Raw genomic sequence first — 17874 nt, 5'->3', positions numbered from 1 at the left:
TTAGCAGGCCCAGAAGAAAACCAGTCGGGAACATTCCCAACAATGCAAATCAAAGCAGCGAGTTCAGCAAGGAGTGTTGTAAGCACATTCGGTACACAAAAGTCTGCGGAGAACTTAACTTTGAGGCAGGGTGTGTTGCCCAGAGCACGGGACACACGTGTATATCACACACATCCAAAGTCTTCCAAGGGGGCCACAGAAAGCCGAGAGGCCAGAAGGAAATGCAGTGAGGAGGTGCAGACGGTGATAATCTCCCCTCAACAGCACACACACACACACACACACACACACACACACACACACACACACACACCAGCTGTGGAGTTTCTACTCTTCTTTCGGGATAAAATTCTATGCATCGGAAGAAGGGGCTGCAGACCATGAAAGTTTATACCATACAAAAGTATTCATTTTTACAGGACCCTTGGATTCTTTTCCTTTTAAAGAGCACCGATGTATTTAATTAAGGAAAATAGAACAATAAACACATCTCATTCATGCTGTGTAAAAAGCCAACACATCAAGCTAATGTGATCACTGCAGATGCTGCACGGGTGGCTCCTGTTGCACCCGGCCGCATTCACGGGCAAATCAGGCAGGCAAATTTAAAACCTGTCTTCTTCTTTTTTTTAATTGATAGTTAAGGCAGAATTTGGGGCAGGGGGAGGGGGCCATTTTCATAGGAAAATGAGCAGAAAGGAATGAAATGCAGGTGGTCAGCTGGGGAAAGGGGATTTGGTAGCTCTGTGAAGTCATCTGGCAGAGAAAGAGATGTGCCCTAGAGCACCCAGGCCACCAGGAAGAGCCAGTCTCTCTCTGGATGTCTTCAGCCTCACCCAGACCCCGCTTTGCATCGGGGTAATCCCTCCTTGCCCGGCCTGAGCACCCAGCCTCCCTTCTGCCAGAGCTCTTCATGCCAAGCCTTGCACATTCCCTTTCTCTCCAGACTGACTTAAGTTCTTCCCCTTTCTGCTTCCAAAATTCCAGGCCTCCTGGCTTCGGCTGTCCCTGTCGCAATTTACGGCCAATGTTGGCATAGCCGGCTCCAAGCTTTGACGACAGCTGGACTTTTCCATTCTGAGCCTCCCAACGGCCGCTCCCACTGGAGCTGGGGCACAGATTTGGTCGTTTTCTCCCGTTCTGAGACTTGCCAGCGTTCTCCAGTAGAAGATGGAAGCCCTCCACTCTGGGCCCACAGCTAATGGGCTGCCCTCTGCATGGCACTGGACAGACGGTACACTCTGCTGGGGGCGGGGGCTGCATCCTCCAGCCCGGCCCAGCTCAGCCGTTTAATTACTGGGCTGCAGGAATGGTAGCACTTTGACTGGCTGCTGCCTTGCTGAGGACTGGAGAGAGCTCCAACAGAGGGGCAGTTTTTGGAAGCAGAGAAGACCCTCCACTGCCCACTCTTGAGCTCTGGCTGGACCGACTGTTCCTCCTAGAGATACCCCAGGGCAGCCTGGAGGGGTGGCAGGAACAGCTCCGACCCCCTCTTTTACCCTCCCTATAAAGGAGCCACCTTACCTTTCTTGCTATGGGAGCCAGACTTGACGTGTTATTAAGCTAAGAAAGGGGAAAAATAAAGCGCTATGTAGATAAGCAGGGAGTTTACAAGCATCCACGACATCTTTTTAAAAATTACAAGTCATTGTTAAAATCCAAGTAATGTGAATATCAATAGGCAAAGTCAGCACAGTATAAATAGAATTATGGTCATTTCTATCTGGATACTTAGAGGCTTTAGGATAAGTTAAGAGAAACCCACATTTCGGAGTGGAACAAGCTCATAACAATAATCCAAAAATGGTTTCCAAGTTGAATTCAATTCTGCCTCAGACTTACCAGATTCTACTCAGTTACGGGTCACTCAAGAGACATGAGGGAGCCCAGCACTCCTGCCTCAAGGGCAGCTGGCAGGTGGGCTTCCCCATCAATCCCCATCACCTTCCCAGAATGCAAAGAGCCGGGTCTGAGTAGGAATGGGGTAAGGAGCAACCACCATCGTGGTTGGGGGCGTTATGCCAATGGAAATCAGGCAGCTGTAGATCAACCAAGGAGGTCAGAGATTTACACCTCGAACTTCTCTCAAGCAGGAGCACAATTTCACTGTGTTGCTTTACAATCCATTCAGTTTGAGGAGGACTTTTGGGGCCCCAAGAATCGTGACAAGGTCAAGGGATAATTATTAGCAAATAATAATTTCCTAATTATTCATGACTGCCCATGAACCCACCACGGCTAAGCAGAGTTGAATTAAGCTCTCCCCATTCCGGGTTCTGCCTCACTGCCAGCGTTTCCCCTTCCTTCTCCTCTGGCTCCTGTGCTCAATGGCTCCTTGGGCTATTCTTGAGCAATTAGGTCTGTTTGTGCAGGAGGCCGATTTTCCTTCACGGTCTCCCTGCCAGCAGTCTCCTTTTTCTGTATGTTCTGCTGCTTCTGAACAGGCAGAGGGATAATGGATTGCCAAAGAACAAAAGGTGATTTGCTCCATGGCTCACCACTCCAACCCTCTCCAGAAGCGCAGCAAAGGAAGCCAGGGAGCTGCCAAGCCTGCCCTGTCAAAATTCCTCTTGCTTAGGCAAATACTGCCTCTCCTCCTCCTCCTCATAAAGACCATTAAAGACAGATTTCCTGCAGGAGGCTGAGGAAACGGGCGGGGGGTGGGAGAGGAGGGGTGTGTGTGTGTGTGTGTGTGTGTGTGTGTGTGTGTGTGTGAGAGAGAGAGAGAGAGAGAGAGAGAGAGAGAGAGAGAGGGAGAGAGAGAGAGAGAGAGACAGACATGGTGCTCCTGCCAAGATTGAACTGCAGAACTTCAGCCATCATGGAAATCCCCATCAAAGCAGAAGGGCAGGCAGAGGAAAAGGCGTTTGCACAGCGTCACTGTCCTGCCGGCGTCGCTTTGGGGAACCAATTCCAACCCTTCCTAGGGCGGAAGACCCCACCTGCTGCTGCCAGATGTTCCTTATACTCTAAGGAAAGGCACCGGTGCAACCAGGAGAGACTTCCTTACCTTCTGCCTAACAAGCTACATCGGCTTTGCAGCCGGAGGAGATTGGAAAAGAGGCACGCAGCCCAAAAACACGGAGGACGCAGATGTGCAGAGGCAGCAAAAAAACCCCACTTGTTCATTTTGGAAGAAGTCTCTGTGGTTTTAAACAGGTAACAGGAACTCATTATCTTTAGAGACATTCCCATAAATATTTTTTAATCCCTAGATTTACAAAAATTGGGGGTTTTAATGTGTCTTACTTTAATAGCCGAGTACCACGCCTCTACATCAAGAGATTCCCAAATTAGCGATTACTGTCAGAAAGAAACTCCTTCAAGTATCAGATAATTTCCATTTTCCAGAATTTCTACTACTCCCTGCCTCTTGTTAGAGCACCAGGACTGGCCCCAGAGACGGACAGATTCATAGCAGAGGGGCAGCAGTGCACTTTGCAAACTGCACTCCAAATGCAGGAGACCCTCTCAGAAGCGCTGGACTCCTGATGAGTCGACACCCCAACTGGACAACGGCCTCAAAGGAAACATTTTGGGAAGGTTGAATTTAAGAAGGGCACTTTTCGCTACTCTTTGCGGGCTAGCAGGATCGACTGCTGCAAGTTGCTTGGCTTGTTTGCTCGAGCAACACAGAGCAGTGAAGCACAAGCTGAGCACACCTGCTTTCCACATGGAGTCCTTGACCAGACGCTGATGGGAAGAAACCTGCCTTCCAAGGGGGTGAGTGGGTGGAAGTTGACCAGACAACGGTTGCCCCTTCCAAGTCTATGATCTGATTTCTCCTTCTTTAGACACAGAGCATTTAACAAGTTGGCCACGTTTTTCCTTCTTTTCAAATCAATTCTCCAATTTTTTTCATACATACACACACACAATGAGATTCATGCTGAAGCCGGATTTTTTGTCTCTTAGATCCTTTCTCTCTCCTGGTAACACGCGGACAGTGCTCTCTTCCAGCAGCTTTCAGAACTGGAAGTGCCTCTTCCTGGGAATGCACATCGCAAGGGATCTCCCACAGAGAGGTGTCTATAAACTACTCCCTGTAATGGACTGCCCTGTTTTGCTTGCTCTCTCTGGATGTTAAGAAGTAACAGGAAGTCCCTAATGCCGACTCAAAAATACACTTACAAATTATAAAAATAAAACCAAATAACTATAGAAGAGAGGATGGTTTCAGCTGCAAAACTGACCCAATTTTCAATTGTCTGCAAATTAGGACAGCTGATTGTCATCATGATGAAAGAATTTCCTTGCTTCAGGAAGCTTGAGAGGCAGGTGGTCAGGGCCCTCCGGACAGTAAAAAGGGAAGGGAGAGCGCAGGTGTCTCCCTGGCACGGCAGGGGTGCCTACGGTGGAGTGAACCTTGAATGAGGTCTCTTTTGGCTGCCTCTTTCCTCAAAACAAGGAACATGGCCAGAAGCCCCCTTGCCAGAAAGATTGCTCAGAAGCAGAGTCACACGGGGGGTGGGGGGGTGGGGAGGGTTATGGTAGACCTTCAGCATTCATCAGGTTGGCGACCGGCTCTACCAAAGCCACTAGAGAAGGTTCCTGCATATTCCTTGGAGGGCAGAGCAAGTGCTAAATAGAGTACGTAACACATCAGACGTGTCATGGGAAAGCAAAACCCTGAAACTGGGTCTTACTTATTTTGGCCATGTCCTATGGAGGAATTCATGGGAGAAAGTGATTGTGTTGGGAAGAGTTTGGGGTAAAAGGGAACCAGACCGCCAAAGACGATGCTGGCTGGACACCATCAAAGCTGACACCAGCCAGAACATGCAACAACTCCAAGCAGCAGTGCAAGATCAGAGGACCACCTGGCCCAGAGAATTGCCAAGAGTCGGGCTCGACTGAAGGGATCAAATCACCGTCTACCACAGCAAATGACCAAAGGGAGCGATGCTTGGAAGCATCACGGTGCCTCACTGGCTGGCAGAGGAAGGGCTCCGGGCCACTTTTGTGCCGCTCCCTCGACCAAAAAAGGCTACTCAGTGATGCATACGGCAAGGAACCCTTAATCAAGAATGGCGGAGCTGAAGGTTGACGTTCCCAACTGTCAACCATTGACCCTGCGGGAGAGCTGCTCTCCTACCAATGCAGAAAGGGAACAGGCATCTTTTTGCCCTCGGTTCTGATAGCTACACCACCTGCATTTTCCTCTCCCTGTAATGTTGTCATAAAACTTGAGGATTTCCAGCAAAGCTCCTCCCAGACATTTCAATTGGCATGAAAACAATTCTCCCCCAGCCGCGGGTTCCCCTTCCTCCGCGGGCTCTGCAGAGACCACGACCGAGTCTTAGATTGTCTTAGAAAAACTCTCTTCCACTCAGCCTTTTCTTTCTTCCATAAAGTATCATTTTTTTAAAGATTTCTCCTTTTCTAATGGACAAACGTTGCCCAGGATGTTCAGGCCACAGACCACGTTGATGGTCTCTTTGCAGTCTCACCCCCAGAGAGGGCCCCATTCACTTCATCAACACATGCTGGTTACCGAATCTCTGCCCCCAAGTGAGCCTGTCCTGAGGACTAGTGCCCTAGACCAGATTTCCCAACCTTTCCAGCTTTGCAAACTGGGGATGGGGGGAGGGGGGGGAGAAGAGGATGGTTTAGTCACTGCTCATGCAAGTGGGGATGTGTGTGCATGTGCGTGCGCTGGCCTGCCACTTCCGTGGCCTGGTTCTGAATGGCTCACCGCCCAGTCATGGGCTGCAGCCCAAGGGTTGGGGACCCCTGCCCTAGACCAAGCAGCCTTCCAGAAGCCTGACGCTCGGCAAATAAAGAAGCAAAATCTGACCCATCCGTCTGTCTATCTTATTCAGAAACTGCTCATCTCACTCTCAGAGTGGGCAGTATACAACTCAAAGCGTAAAAGCATAAAGAAAACCCCCATAAAAGATCAATAAAGAACAGAATGGCTGTGGGACTCTGGCAGTTGAAGTCCACAAGTCTTAAAAGTTGCCAAGGTTGGAAATCCCTGTTTTATACGTTCTTTTCCACTGGGTCCACAGAGTTATTTATAAAAAAAAATAACAGGGTAAAAAAAACCAGGGTGTTTCTGGATTTTCAGGGTAAAATTCTTTGGGGTTTCACCAACCCTCTTTAATTCCACCAGGTACAAAGGAATTGGTGAGAGAGAGGAGAGAGCTTCATTTCATAAAAGTGCTCCCAAGTCACATAACAGGCTAAATGCACCGTATTGTTCATGAAAAGAAGTCTACAATCTCTATTGAGGCAACGTCTTTATTAACTCCCACGAAGTCTACAAAACGCTTGCAGGGTTTTGATATTTTGCCAAGCAAGAAGGGAGAAGTTGGCCTGATATTTGAGCCAGACCTAATCCAATTTTTAGTGAACCAACTGGGCCTTATCAGGTACAGAAATGGCACCTTTCTTCAAAAGAGCAAATAAGCACATATAGCTTGATCTTCTGGTTTATTTTGGAAAAATAATCTCCCACTGTTAAATCGAAACCATTCACCAATTTGCAAGAGACTTAAAACGCCAGAATTGAAGAAAAACAGCAGAAAAACTAGCTACTGACATGACTTGAACAGCAGCTACATCCACGGCCTTTATCTGGACAGTTTAACCATCTCCCCAGAAGGGGTTTTAGAACCACAAACACTCACAGCTATTTTCCATTCAAGAGCAGCTTGGCCCAAACTGTCCCTTGGGTGTCTGGCTAGCTGAGAAAGGAAAACCTCCCCACTGACTTCAGTGAAACAGAGATATTGGGGAAAGGCCCTGTCAATTTATGCTAAGCTACTGGGGACACCAGGAAGAAAAATGTTTCTGCTGTCAGCCAGACGATGACCTCACTTCTGTCCTTAACATGCGATGTGTCCAGGTTAGTTGCCACGTGCTGCCAGGGCTTACTCAGCGGTTGCAGAGTTAAAAGAAATCTTGGCATTGAGACTTATGCCACACAGACCCAGGACACAGACTGGGTCATGGAGTTCAAATGGGGGAAGCCCAAAATGGTAGGTAAAGGCTGGACACCATCGCCAGATAGAGAATGCCGAGCATGCCAGACGCAGCTGGCTAGATTACATTTCCTTCCTTCCTTCCTTCCTTCCTTCCTTCCTTCCTTCCTTCCTTCCTTCCTTCCTCTCCCCCTCCCCTCCCCTCCGGTTCCGGCAGCAGCGAGGCCAGGGTCCCTGCAGACCCCTCTGAAACAGAGGCAGCCGGTCTTTCCAAAAGGGCAGCCTGTAAACTGAGACAGATCCAACACACAGAGGGGGAAAATAAATGGGAAAAAATTTTCCACTCTTCACCTCAAAGCTGCTGTGGGTTTCTTTCCCTTTCTGGGTCAGAGAAAGATGATCGTTTTGAGCTATTCACTGATGTCATTTTTTCCAGGATAAAGAAATTCTTCCTGCCAGCCCCCTCCTTTTCCTTCCACATCAATATGCTTCTATGAGAGGATTTCAAGATTCCGTCTTGGGATTTTTTTTGGGGGGGTGGGTGGGAGAGGGGGAGCAGGCCAAGTGATCCCTTCCCTCTTTCTTGAGGGCATCTCTCACACTGCCCAGGGCCCCCACCACACCCGTTTCAAATGGAAAGGGCATCTGTCTGCCAGGAGAGCCCCAAACACTTCTCAGCCTGGACTACCTGGCTGTGGTGGGTAGCATACCTACCTACCAGCAGGCTCTCCCTCTTCCAGCAGGAGCCACAAGCTGAGTTTCCCCAGTAAAAAGTGCTGCCATCTGGCTCAGCCAGAGCACCCTGAATGTCCACGTGCCCCGTCCTCTCACTCAATGTCCCCCGTCCAGGCCCGGTCCAATACACAGAACAAGACAAAGGCTGGCAACAAGGTAATCAGGGGCCTGGAGGCTAAGCTCTACGATGAACCAGGTATATGCCTGGCCTACTGAAAAGAAGGGTTATGGGCGACATGACAGCTGTCTTCCAGAGCTTGTGGAGCTGTCCCAGAGAAGAGGGGCTTGACTGATTCTCCAAGGCTCCCGGGAATAGGACAAGAAGTAATGGGCAGAAGATGATCAAAGATCCAGCCAAGAACTAAGGACAAATTTCCTGACAGTGACAGTGAAAACAGGCAGTGGAATGGCTGGCTCCATCACGGAAGACTTTCCAGAGGAGACTGGACAACCATTTGCCCAGGATGGGATAAGGTCTCCTGCCTTAGAGGCAGGGGGTTGGACTAGAAGACCTCCGAGGTTCCTTCCAGTCTAGGATTTTATGTTCTGATGCAGCTTGGATGCTGCAAGTGCTCCTGAACCGGGGGTGGGGGGGAGTTGGGGGGGAGGATAGCCTGCAGAATACAGCCCAAACCTTAAATGTCAGCATGCGAGCGTCTCCCCTCAGCAACCAGTGAGATACTGAAAGGCTTTACTCTTTGGGAGAGCCTATAAATCCTGCTCTGACACACACAAGGTTGAATTATTCCCAGCTCTGTTCAACTGAACTGCCAGGACTGGAGATTCTGCGCAAAAGTTTCCTGTTGCCCTTCAGTTCTCGACCCCAACCCTAACCCCAAGGGTTGCTGTTGGGAAAGATGGGTGAAGGGAACCACTGCCTTGAGCTCCTGGAAGGAAGGCGGCATACGAATCTAACAAAGAAGATATCAAATGTTTCAGTCATTTCTTTGCTATTCGCCAGAAGAGCAGCTCGAAATCTTAACTGCAGCGCTTCTGACAGCTGGAGAGCAAAAGAGGGGCTTCTGGAGATGTGCTTTATTAGGCAAAAAATACTACCCTGGTTTTTAACAGGGAAAAATCCAAGGAAGGACAACCCCTGGTAAGGAACTGGGAAATCCTGAGCGGTACCTGCTGACCTTCCCAAAATACTCTGGCCAGCAGGTAAGGCAGGATTCACCTTTGTGAAACTCCTGCTGCTGTTCATCAGGTGGACTGATTGTGTTTTTCTTTGGCCTAAAACAGGGACTGAGCTGACTGGCTTTTTGGGGTCCCTTTTTAAAAATGGCGATGTGGCTATTTGGCCCCGCCCGTTCGGCCCAGCTGGGTTTCCCATTCACAAGACTAGGGAAGCCTACAGCCGACAGGGTGACCTGCAATCTTCAACCCCTCCCCATCCCTCTGAAACTCAGCAGCCAGCGATAGAGAAAGGAGCACTTTCCTACTGATGTTCAGAAAAATTGAGGCAGGAGGAAGAACAAAAACAAAATAAATTTTAAAAAGGCAGCTCCACCACCCCTGCCCATCTGCTCCAGCCCAAGCCTGCTCTCGCACCTTGGACCAAAGAATGGGGAACCAGCTCAGTGCAGCCTGGAGCTCCCTGCCAACACTATTCCTGAGGTGCCGCCTCTTTCCTCCAGTGATTTGCGGCCTTGAGTGTAGGGAGGGAGGGAGGGAGGGGTGGCTGTTTCCCTGATTGGGAAGCTGGCTCCTTTCCTCTGCTTTTAGCCAGACCTTCCTGGTCCCCTCCTCCTTCAATGGGGCTCATCCACTCCCTGCTGGGCAGAGTCCAAGGGAGCATGGGCAGCTCCTCTGCCCAAAGACCTTCCAGGCAGGCCCTTTGCCAAAATCCCGATGGGAGAAGGGCAGGCTCCCAGGGGTGCCCTTTTTCTGAAATCCAAAACAAAACTGACCCAGGTGTTTTTAGGTACAATTCAAAAGGATTCCAGGCGTTGTGTTAACTACTGACCTGTAGGGGGCACCACACCACCAGTTTCACCCTTACTGGGACTCTTTGTGCCCAGAAGCAGCCTCTGGTCCCCTTGATCTGCCTAGGCCCAGGTGCGAGGAGCCTCTGACAGGCCAGCAGCTAAGGTTAACTCCTAAAACTCTACAAGCTCGAGACCAATAAAAACCACAAGGTTTGCTGGCATGCAGGTGCACAGAAAAAAGGAGAGGGGACCTGCAGAGCACCTATTGGAGTCTAGGTTATTTGTTCAGTTGGCTAGTTAAAACACTTCTAAATGTTTTAGTTGTAATTTATTTTTCATTGACAACAATTCTGCACACCACACTAGAATCCTTAGGAAAAAAACAATGAAGCTGAAAAGATCTGGCAGAGCAGAGCGCTGGAGCCCCACAGGCTGGGTGATGCATTCAGGGACCCTGGCCAGGCAACCCCCTCAGCCCCTGCTACTGGAAGGAGAGCTCCCCCCTCCCTCCCAGCTGCATCCCAGGCAAGGGCAGGGAGGGGTCTTGGAACAGCCGCCGGTGGCTCACAAAGGAGCCCTCAATGGGAGGGGGCGGGGGGTTTTCTTATCCGCTGACATATGGAATAGTCATTGTGGGAGGAAGCAAACAAGCGCCCCAAACTGCTTCCTCCCCACGTGGCCTTGACAGCCTCTCCAGCTCCTGGCCATTCATCTCCAGCGACTGAAGGGGGGGGGGGCTTGCTCAGCCCATTTGGGGCAGGGGAAGAAAAGGCCGCAGCCCCTCCGCCCATGCTCCACCTGACGTACCTGCCCAGCTTTCCCCAGCTGGGACAGGGGCACAAGGAGAAGGGCCAAGAGGCTGTACAGGAAGCCCATTCGTCTTGCTGGGTCTCTTCCCAGAACATGCAACGGGAGCCGACTTGGGCAGGTGCCAGGCAGAGCGCCAGGGCTGCCAACAGAGCAGAGCTCAGGGGCAGGAAGTTTAGTCTGCACTGCTGAGTGTTGTCAAGTGCTTCCAAAGCTCCCCAAGTGGGAGGGGAGAGGAGGGGAGGGAGGCGGGTGGAAGTGGCAGGAACTGAGCAAGGGCCCCAGGAAGTGGGGCTGCCTCACACCAGAGTCAGGCTCAGAAAGTTCCATGTGACACAACGCAGACCCCTTCACCTCTCTCTACTTGCCTCCCATTTTTAAGGTGTGGCCAGAGAGGCCAGGTGAGCAAAGGATCTGGGAGATCCCTCGTACATCGAACAGCAATACGGTTGGCTTCTTGGAGGACAGGAAGATCTTGTAACCACACTGGAGCCCCCCCCTCTCCACACTGGGGTGTCCACAGAACTCTGTCTTTTCGAACCCTGAGGCCTAAGCATGCTTTTGCATTATGTCCCATCTCATACCTATGTGAATACAGCCTGAAAGCCCAAAGGGGGCAGCTGCCTGGCACTAGGGGACCTGCCCTGTCTCACAGACAGCAGGGGAAGGAGCCGCTACCCCTCCCCTCCAATTCCCAGAGCAGTATCCAGCCACAGGGACCCTTGCCAGGCCCCCTTGCTGCTCCCTGGGCTGATAACGCTTGTCAGCCCAGCTGGGCAAACCATCATGCAGCTGGACAGGCTCGCCTTGGGAGGGAGGGAGGGAGGGAGGGAGGGAGAGAGACCAAGCTGCAAAGCTGGAAGGGCTTCGTTTTCTAAACCCATGACTTCATTGCAAAGCACCGCTGTCTGCGACTGCATCTGGAAACTGGTCGAGGCAGCTGCATGGGCACAGCAAGTACGGGCACTGGTGATGGGGGTGAGTGGGTGGAGCGGAATCCTCCAGGGGCCAGAGGGGGCAAAGCAGAAGAGACGGAGAGAGAGGGCAAGGGTGGCGACTTCTCTTTCTCTTTGCTTCACAGAACCATTTCTCACCAAATTGCAAAGTGCTCTGCGCTTCTCCGCTAGCCCCCCCCTTTTCTTCCTGCCCCATTTCTAATCACCCCCTCAATCAATTAAAGGGCTCTGTCCTGCCCCTTCCGGCGATGACACCACATCCCTGGAGGGTCTCTTGCAACTTGAGAGCCAATGAGGAATGCGGCTGGCAGCCCCTCCAAGACTGCTGTTTATTCCCGTGGGACGCAGGCACTGCCAGGGCTGCAGCTTTACAAGCAATTTTATAGGTAAGCCTAGTGGTGACCTCGGACACCAGGGACACAATGCAGCCAGAAGCACAGAGTGCTAAGAATACATCCTGGACACAGGGAGCAGAAGCAGCGTCAGGCTCTGCTGGGAGACCGATAAATGCAATTCCAGAAAAGTGGGCAGGCCGGTGAGCAGGAACAAACCCACCGGAAGCCGCTCGGATGTCAACCGGTTTTGAACCGTCTCCTTCCTCCTCCCCACCGTTGGGGCCCTGAAAGAGGACCGACTGCGAAGGAGAGACCTTGGATTCCAACATGAAAGCGCTGTAAACTTGGGTTATGCTCAAGACATTTATGCGCGCACACATTTGGTAGGCCCATATATTTCATGACGCTCTCAACCTCTATTCCAGACTAATCGCTTCCACATCTTGGTTTCTGCTGGGTCAAAAGGGCGAGATTTGTGCCATCAAGGCAGTGTTAACTCTCAGCAACCGTAGACATAGATTTTTCTCTTTGGTCCTTCAGGCCTTCCAATGATGATCCCATGGCCAATCTAAGTGAGTCCCTGCCTCAGTCATTAAGTGAATCACTGCAGTTAAGTTAGAAACCTGGTTGCTAAGTGAATCCAGCTTCCCCATTGACTTTGCTTGTTAGGAGGTCACAAAAGGGGATGACGTGACCCCGGGGCACTGCCACCGTCATAAAAATGAGTCAGTTGCCAAGGGTCTGAATTTTGATCATGTGACCACGGGGATTGCTGCAATGATCCTTAGTATTAAAAACAGTCATAAGTCACTTTTTCCAGTGCTGTTGTAACTTTGAACAATCGCTAAACGAACTGTTCTAAGTCAAGGACTACTGCAGAGGTCTCACTCTTGTCACTGTAACAATGGCACCCTTCACTCCCAATCCCCACAACTCATCCAGGACACCATAATGGACAGTTTGAAAGCCACTGGGAGGTCAGAGACAACAAGGAGAGACTCCCATTCTGACTGCCTCTCTGCTGGATCACAGCCTGAAATGGCTCCAGGGAATCCATTTCCCCCAACCATCCCTGGAAAGCAAAGGCTCGCTGCCCGGCATCACTGGATCCAATGAAGGGCAATGCTACCAGCCCTTATTCTCACCCTGCAGCAGACTGTTGACAGAGTGGCCTGGACTCACTTCGGACCACGCAGCCAGAGAAGCCATCGCTGCTTGACCACAACAAGGAGCTGAGACAATCTTACCTCCTCATCGGAGCTGTCTTCCTCGTACTCATTCTGCAAGGGAGGTTCTTGTTGATCTGTTGTTGTACTCCTGATTTTAGGACACGACTCTGTTGCTTCTCCAGCCTGCAAAACAGGACGACAGGAACAGTTATGCAAAGGCAGCGAGGGCTGCAGCAGACATGCGTGGAGACCATGGCAGGCTCTGGGGAAGAGCCAGAAGCAACGCAAGGGAGGAATCCCTCAGGGACGATGATACGCCTTAAACGCCGCTTCAGCACCCGTCACGGCACACCTTCCACCAGGCCCTGGTGCCTGCTCCAACTACAACCGCCCACAGTCAGTGGAAGGCCAGACAGTGGAAAAGCACATAGTGCCAAACCTCTGCCCTAATCCCTTAGACAATTGCCGTAACAGAGAAAGTCAGCTTGCAGGGTTCCCTCTGCCATCAGCCACCAAAGCAAGTGAAAGAAGCAGCAAGGCAGAATTTGGGGAGGCAGAGAAATTACACTGTTGTCTGCGTTAGTGTCATGACAGCCACATTCCGTGAAGCAAAAACTAAGAAGTTATATAAACTTTGCTGGAGGGAGTCGAAAAACTACTCATTTTTTTCCATCTAATTTGTTTCCTGGCGACAGGGATCCACCAATAGACATACATAAGTGAACACATTCTTCACTTTTGCTAAGATTTTAAGGGGGCTTCAGGGGATTCCCTCAGATCCACACAGTTGCAAGTGCATAATGGCCTGTGTCCACCCTGACCCATTTTCCTTCTCCCTCAGAGTGGAGCTATTGCTTAAACCAGCTGGGGTTTCCCTAAGTGCTCTCCTCCCCAAAGAAGTTAATTAAGACCCTGACATTGGCAAATCCCTAATCAATTTCACCCTAAAGACTTTTTTTTGGCTCCTAAGAAGCCTGAGCACTAAAGGCAAAAGCAAATAGCTGGCACTGAGGCGTTCCTTTCAATGCATATGCCACACTGTCTGTCTGCTTACTCTCTTGAAATCTCTTTCACTCCAATGCCATAAATATAAACATGACTATCCCAGAACAGAGGTGAGGATTCCAAAGAGCAAGGAGTAAGGAAAAAGGGCTATAGGCCAGCTTTTTTGTGAATCAAGCTCCCCACTGCTTGGGTTCAGCCAGCTTTTTGGGGTTGTATCCTTCTGATGCTGAAAGTATTCAGGGGTGATTTAATAAAAACCTTTTCCCAAGAGTTTATTCTGGAATCTCCCTTAGTCTCTGAAAACTCAAAACTAAAGGTTGACATACAGACGAACAAAAACACATAACTGTTCTTTGAAGGCAATGCCACCAATACACTCCGGTAGAGAGATGTTCCCTGAGGATGGGCTCCAGCATGAGTCGAAAGCTCAGAAGGCTGAGTAAAAGCAGTAGCCAAACTATCTGACATCTATGATATTATGGAACAGTACTTTAAAAAAAGGGGGTTCTCCCTTTTTGTCCAGAAAATTTTAGCCACAATTCATTGCTACTTTTCTCTCCAGAGACAAGTACAGGTAGTCCTTGACTTACGACCACAATTTATTTTATTTATTTTATTTTATTTTATTTCTATACCGCCCTACTCCCGAAGGACTCAGGGCGGTGCACAGCCAAACAATAAAATACATACATACAAAATTTAAAAGTGGAATTAAAATCAAATTAAATAGTTTTGGCCCAGACAAATTAAAACTCCAATCAATTTAAAACCTATTTTAAAATTTGAATACATAAAATACTAAAAAATTAAAAATATTTTATAAAAGAGGGAGAAAGTTAGGCCAGGCCCGCCTGGTGAAATAAAAAGGACTTTAAGGCGCGGCGGAAGGTGCACAGATCCGGGATCCTCCGTATCTCCGGGGGGAGCTTGTTCCAGATAGTTGGTGCCCCCACAGAGAAGGCTCTCCCCTTGGGGGCCGCCAGTCGGCATTGTTTGGCCGACGGCACCCGGAGGAGCCCCTCTCTATGGGAGCGTACCGGCCAGTGGGAGGCTATTGGTGGTAGTAGGCGGTCCCGCAAGTACCCAGGTCCTGAGCCATGGAGCGCTTTAAAGGTGGTAACCAAAACCTTGAGGCGCACCCGGAAGACCACCGGGAGCCAGTGCAGCTCGTGCAGGAGGGGTGTTACATGGGAACGCCATGTCGCTCCCATTACCACCCGCGCGGCCGCACTCTGCGCCAGTTGGAGCCTCCGGGTGCTCCTCAAGGGGAGCCCCATGTAGAGAGTGTTACAATAGTCCAGGCAGAAGGTGACGAGGGCATGAGTGACTGTGCGTAAGAAGTCCCGATCCAGAAAATTGAGCCCAACATTTATGTTGCTAAGCAAGTGAATTCTGCCCCATTTTACAATCTTTCTTGCCACATTTGTTAAGTGAATCACTGCAGTTGTAAAGTGAATCTGACTTCCTTAGTGACTTTGCTTGTCAAAAGATCTCAAAAGGTGATCACATAACAAAATAACAGAGTTGGAAGGGACCTTGGAGGTCTTCTAGTCCAACCCCCTGCACAAGCATGATCCTGGGACACTGCAACCATCATGAATATGATGGCAGTTGACAAGCATCTGATTTTTGATCACATGACCATGGGGAATGCTGCAACAGTCACTTTTTTCAATGCTGTTGTAACTTTGAACAGTCACTAAATGAACTGTTGTAAGTTGAGGACTCAGAAAAAACTGAGGAGGGGTCCCTTTAGCACCAAGGAGCAGCTGCCACACACTTGTCTCGGGCGAACCTATGAAGCCAGACAAGCCTGCCGCATGTGCTCTCCCTGCTGCAGCCGAGCCCTTTCCAGCTGCTGGCCAAGGCAGCCCAGGGGTTCTCTCTGCTGGAAGAATCCATCATCGTGAAAGACGGGGGAGAAAGAAAGAAAGAGCAAGCGAGCTCCTCTCTTCCCGTCAGCCCTCCCAGGTAAGCCAGACAGGAAACAGGACCAGATGAGCTAATTCTACTTGACTCTGAGGCTACATTAACAGCATCGTGCAAGTCTGAAAATGCGGATCTCCCGCTGTTGGAGTCTGATACATTAGAGAGGATCCTTTTTAAGTTTCTTCCTTGGTCTCTTAAGCAGCTGTGGACTCCTCTGCCTTTTATCTGATCTTCCCCCAGGCAGCGTCTCTTCCCTCCTCCCTCAAGGTCTTTCCCCCAGACCATTATCTTTCCCCACAATAGTTGAACCTGGGCCACCCAAAGACATAAATGTTTCTCATTGTAGACAATGCAAAAGGGGAGTCAATGCTAGTCTATTGGGGGTGGGGATGGGTGAGAGAAATCGGAAGGAAAGGCAAGAATGGATGGATGCACATTTGATATCAAGACTCTAAACCAGGAGCGTCCAACTGTGGCAACTTTAAGGCCTGTGGGCTTCAACTCCCAAAGCTGGCTGGGGAATTCCACAGGTCTTAATGTTGGACACTTTGCCCTAAACAAAGGCAAATTAATATCAGAACATTTCAGCCTCCCACAAGTTTCCATGACTGGAAAGGCCCCACAACTGAGGGAGGGAATGCTGAACTTGCAGGACTTCAACAAACACAAACGGTTTTTTGCACATCACAATGGCTAATCAATCATGTACTGGTAAACTGTCTCCCAGGGCCAACTGCAAAATCACCCCGATTTCTCCTCCCTGCAATCCAAATTTAAATCCTCCATCCGTCTAGCCACAGCCTGTGTAAGTGAGCTACAAATTTTCAAAAGTTTGGCCTTGCACTAAAATTTGTTGGCTACCAAGTTCCTTCTCATGTTTTGCAAGGAAACAGACTGACAGGAGGCACTGACAACAATGCTTTATTCTGCAATTCACTTCTATAAGATCAGATGGACACTTGATTGTTTGGGAGTGGGGGTTAAATACCGCCGGCCGTACGAAGCCAAAACACATGAAACGGGGGATCAAATGGCAGAGCGCGCTGAGCGGCTGCAGATTCTTTCATTGGAGGTCGCCTGGTCCATCCACAGCCATTTGTTATGACTTTACAAAGAACCCTCGTCTTGCTCTGCTGCATACAAGAAAAACAGGAAAGCTGCTGCCTTGGTGCCCTCCGTGGGGACCTTCTGGCCAGTGCCTACCGATGAGTCCTGCCCTCTAGGCAGCCCCCCAGACGCAAGAAAAGCCTCCTCCAGAATCACCCAGGGCTTAGCGTGTGAAATACTCCACACTGAGATGTTGGGACAGGACGAGATTCAGCCGTGGCCAATCTGCCAAACTCCAGCCCACGGCCTGGCAGCCCAAACTGCACCCACACTCTGGCCTAGCGTGCGGGTGCAGGAAAAACTGCACATCCTTTGCTGGAAAAGAGATTTGCCCTCCTCCTCCCCCGCTCCGAGGGGACCCAGCCTGGAGAGGGCTTTGCCAGAGGATTTGGTGGAACAATCAGGAAGGCAGCCATACAAAATGCTCCTCCTGGGAGTAGTAAAATCTGTACAGTGTGTGATCACCTTCTGCTAGAAGCAGCCTATAATACGGTCCCATGTGCCCCCTCCGACTTCCACCCTCCTGGCCGAGGAGAGAAAGTGGGGCAGGGGGCCTAGAAAGTACAGGGCCAACCAGGAGATGGGATTACAGCAAAAACAAAGGCTTTAGGAAAGACTTTGAAAAAAGCGGATCAGAGGTAATTTTTTTCCCAGGCTTTTGGCATCAAAGAGGTTTTGTCTGTCTCCGTTTCCCTTCCTCCTTTCCAAGCCCATCCGTGGGCTTGGAGCAGGAGGCAAAAAGGGGTCTCTGCGCAGCAAGCCCTTTAGCCAGCAAAGCCTTTGCAACAGAGGCCTACGGTCTCCTCCTCTTCTCGGGCCACTCTAGGTCTTTCTGGCTCTTCCAGGACTCGAGCTGCTTTCTCAGTACATCGGAGGACACAGTGCTCTGAAGACAGGCATGTGCCAGCCAGCCCTACGCTTGAAGCCAAAAGCTTCCTTGATGTTTGGCCTAAGTTATTTGGAAGAGAACCAGGACG

General features: G+C 50.2%; 1 protein-coding gene across 2 annotated transcripts in view; it reads right to left on the bottom strand.

Annotated features, from left to right (window-relative positions):
• Nucleotides 1-17874, bottom strand: part of BOP1 (BOP1 ribosomal biogenesis factor) — a 54509-nt gene that overhangs the window by 26306 nt on the left and 10329 nt on the right. For both annotated transcript variants that reach the window (XM_034420011.3, XM_034420014.3), the window contains exon 3: nt 12935-13039. In XM_034420011.3, the coding sequence (XP_034275902.2) occupies nt 12935-13039 (105 nt within the window). The remainder of the gene's footprint in view (nt 1-12934; nt 13040-17874) is intronic.

Source organism: Pantherophis guttatus, chromosome 3, assembly GCF_059756535.1.
Source record: "Pantherophis guttatus breed Tessera chromosome 3, ASM5975653v1, whole genome shotgun sequence".
Taxonomy (NCBI): Eukaryota; Metazoa; Chordata; class Lepidosauria; order Squamata; family Colubridae; genus Pantherophis; species Pantherophis guttatus.
The sequence above is the reverse complement of the archived record's forward strand: the minus strand, read 5'-3'. Positions and strand labels throughout refer to the sequence as shown.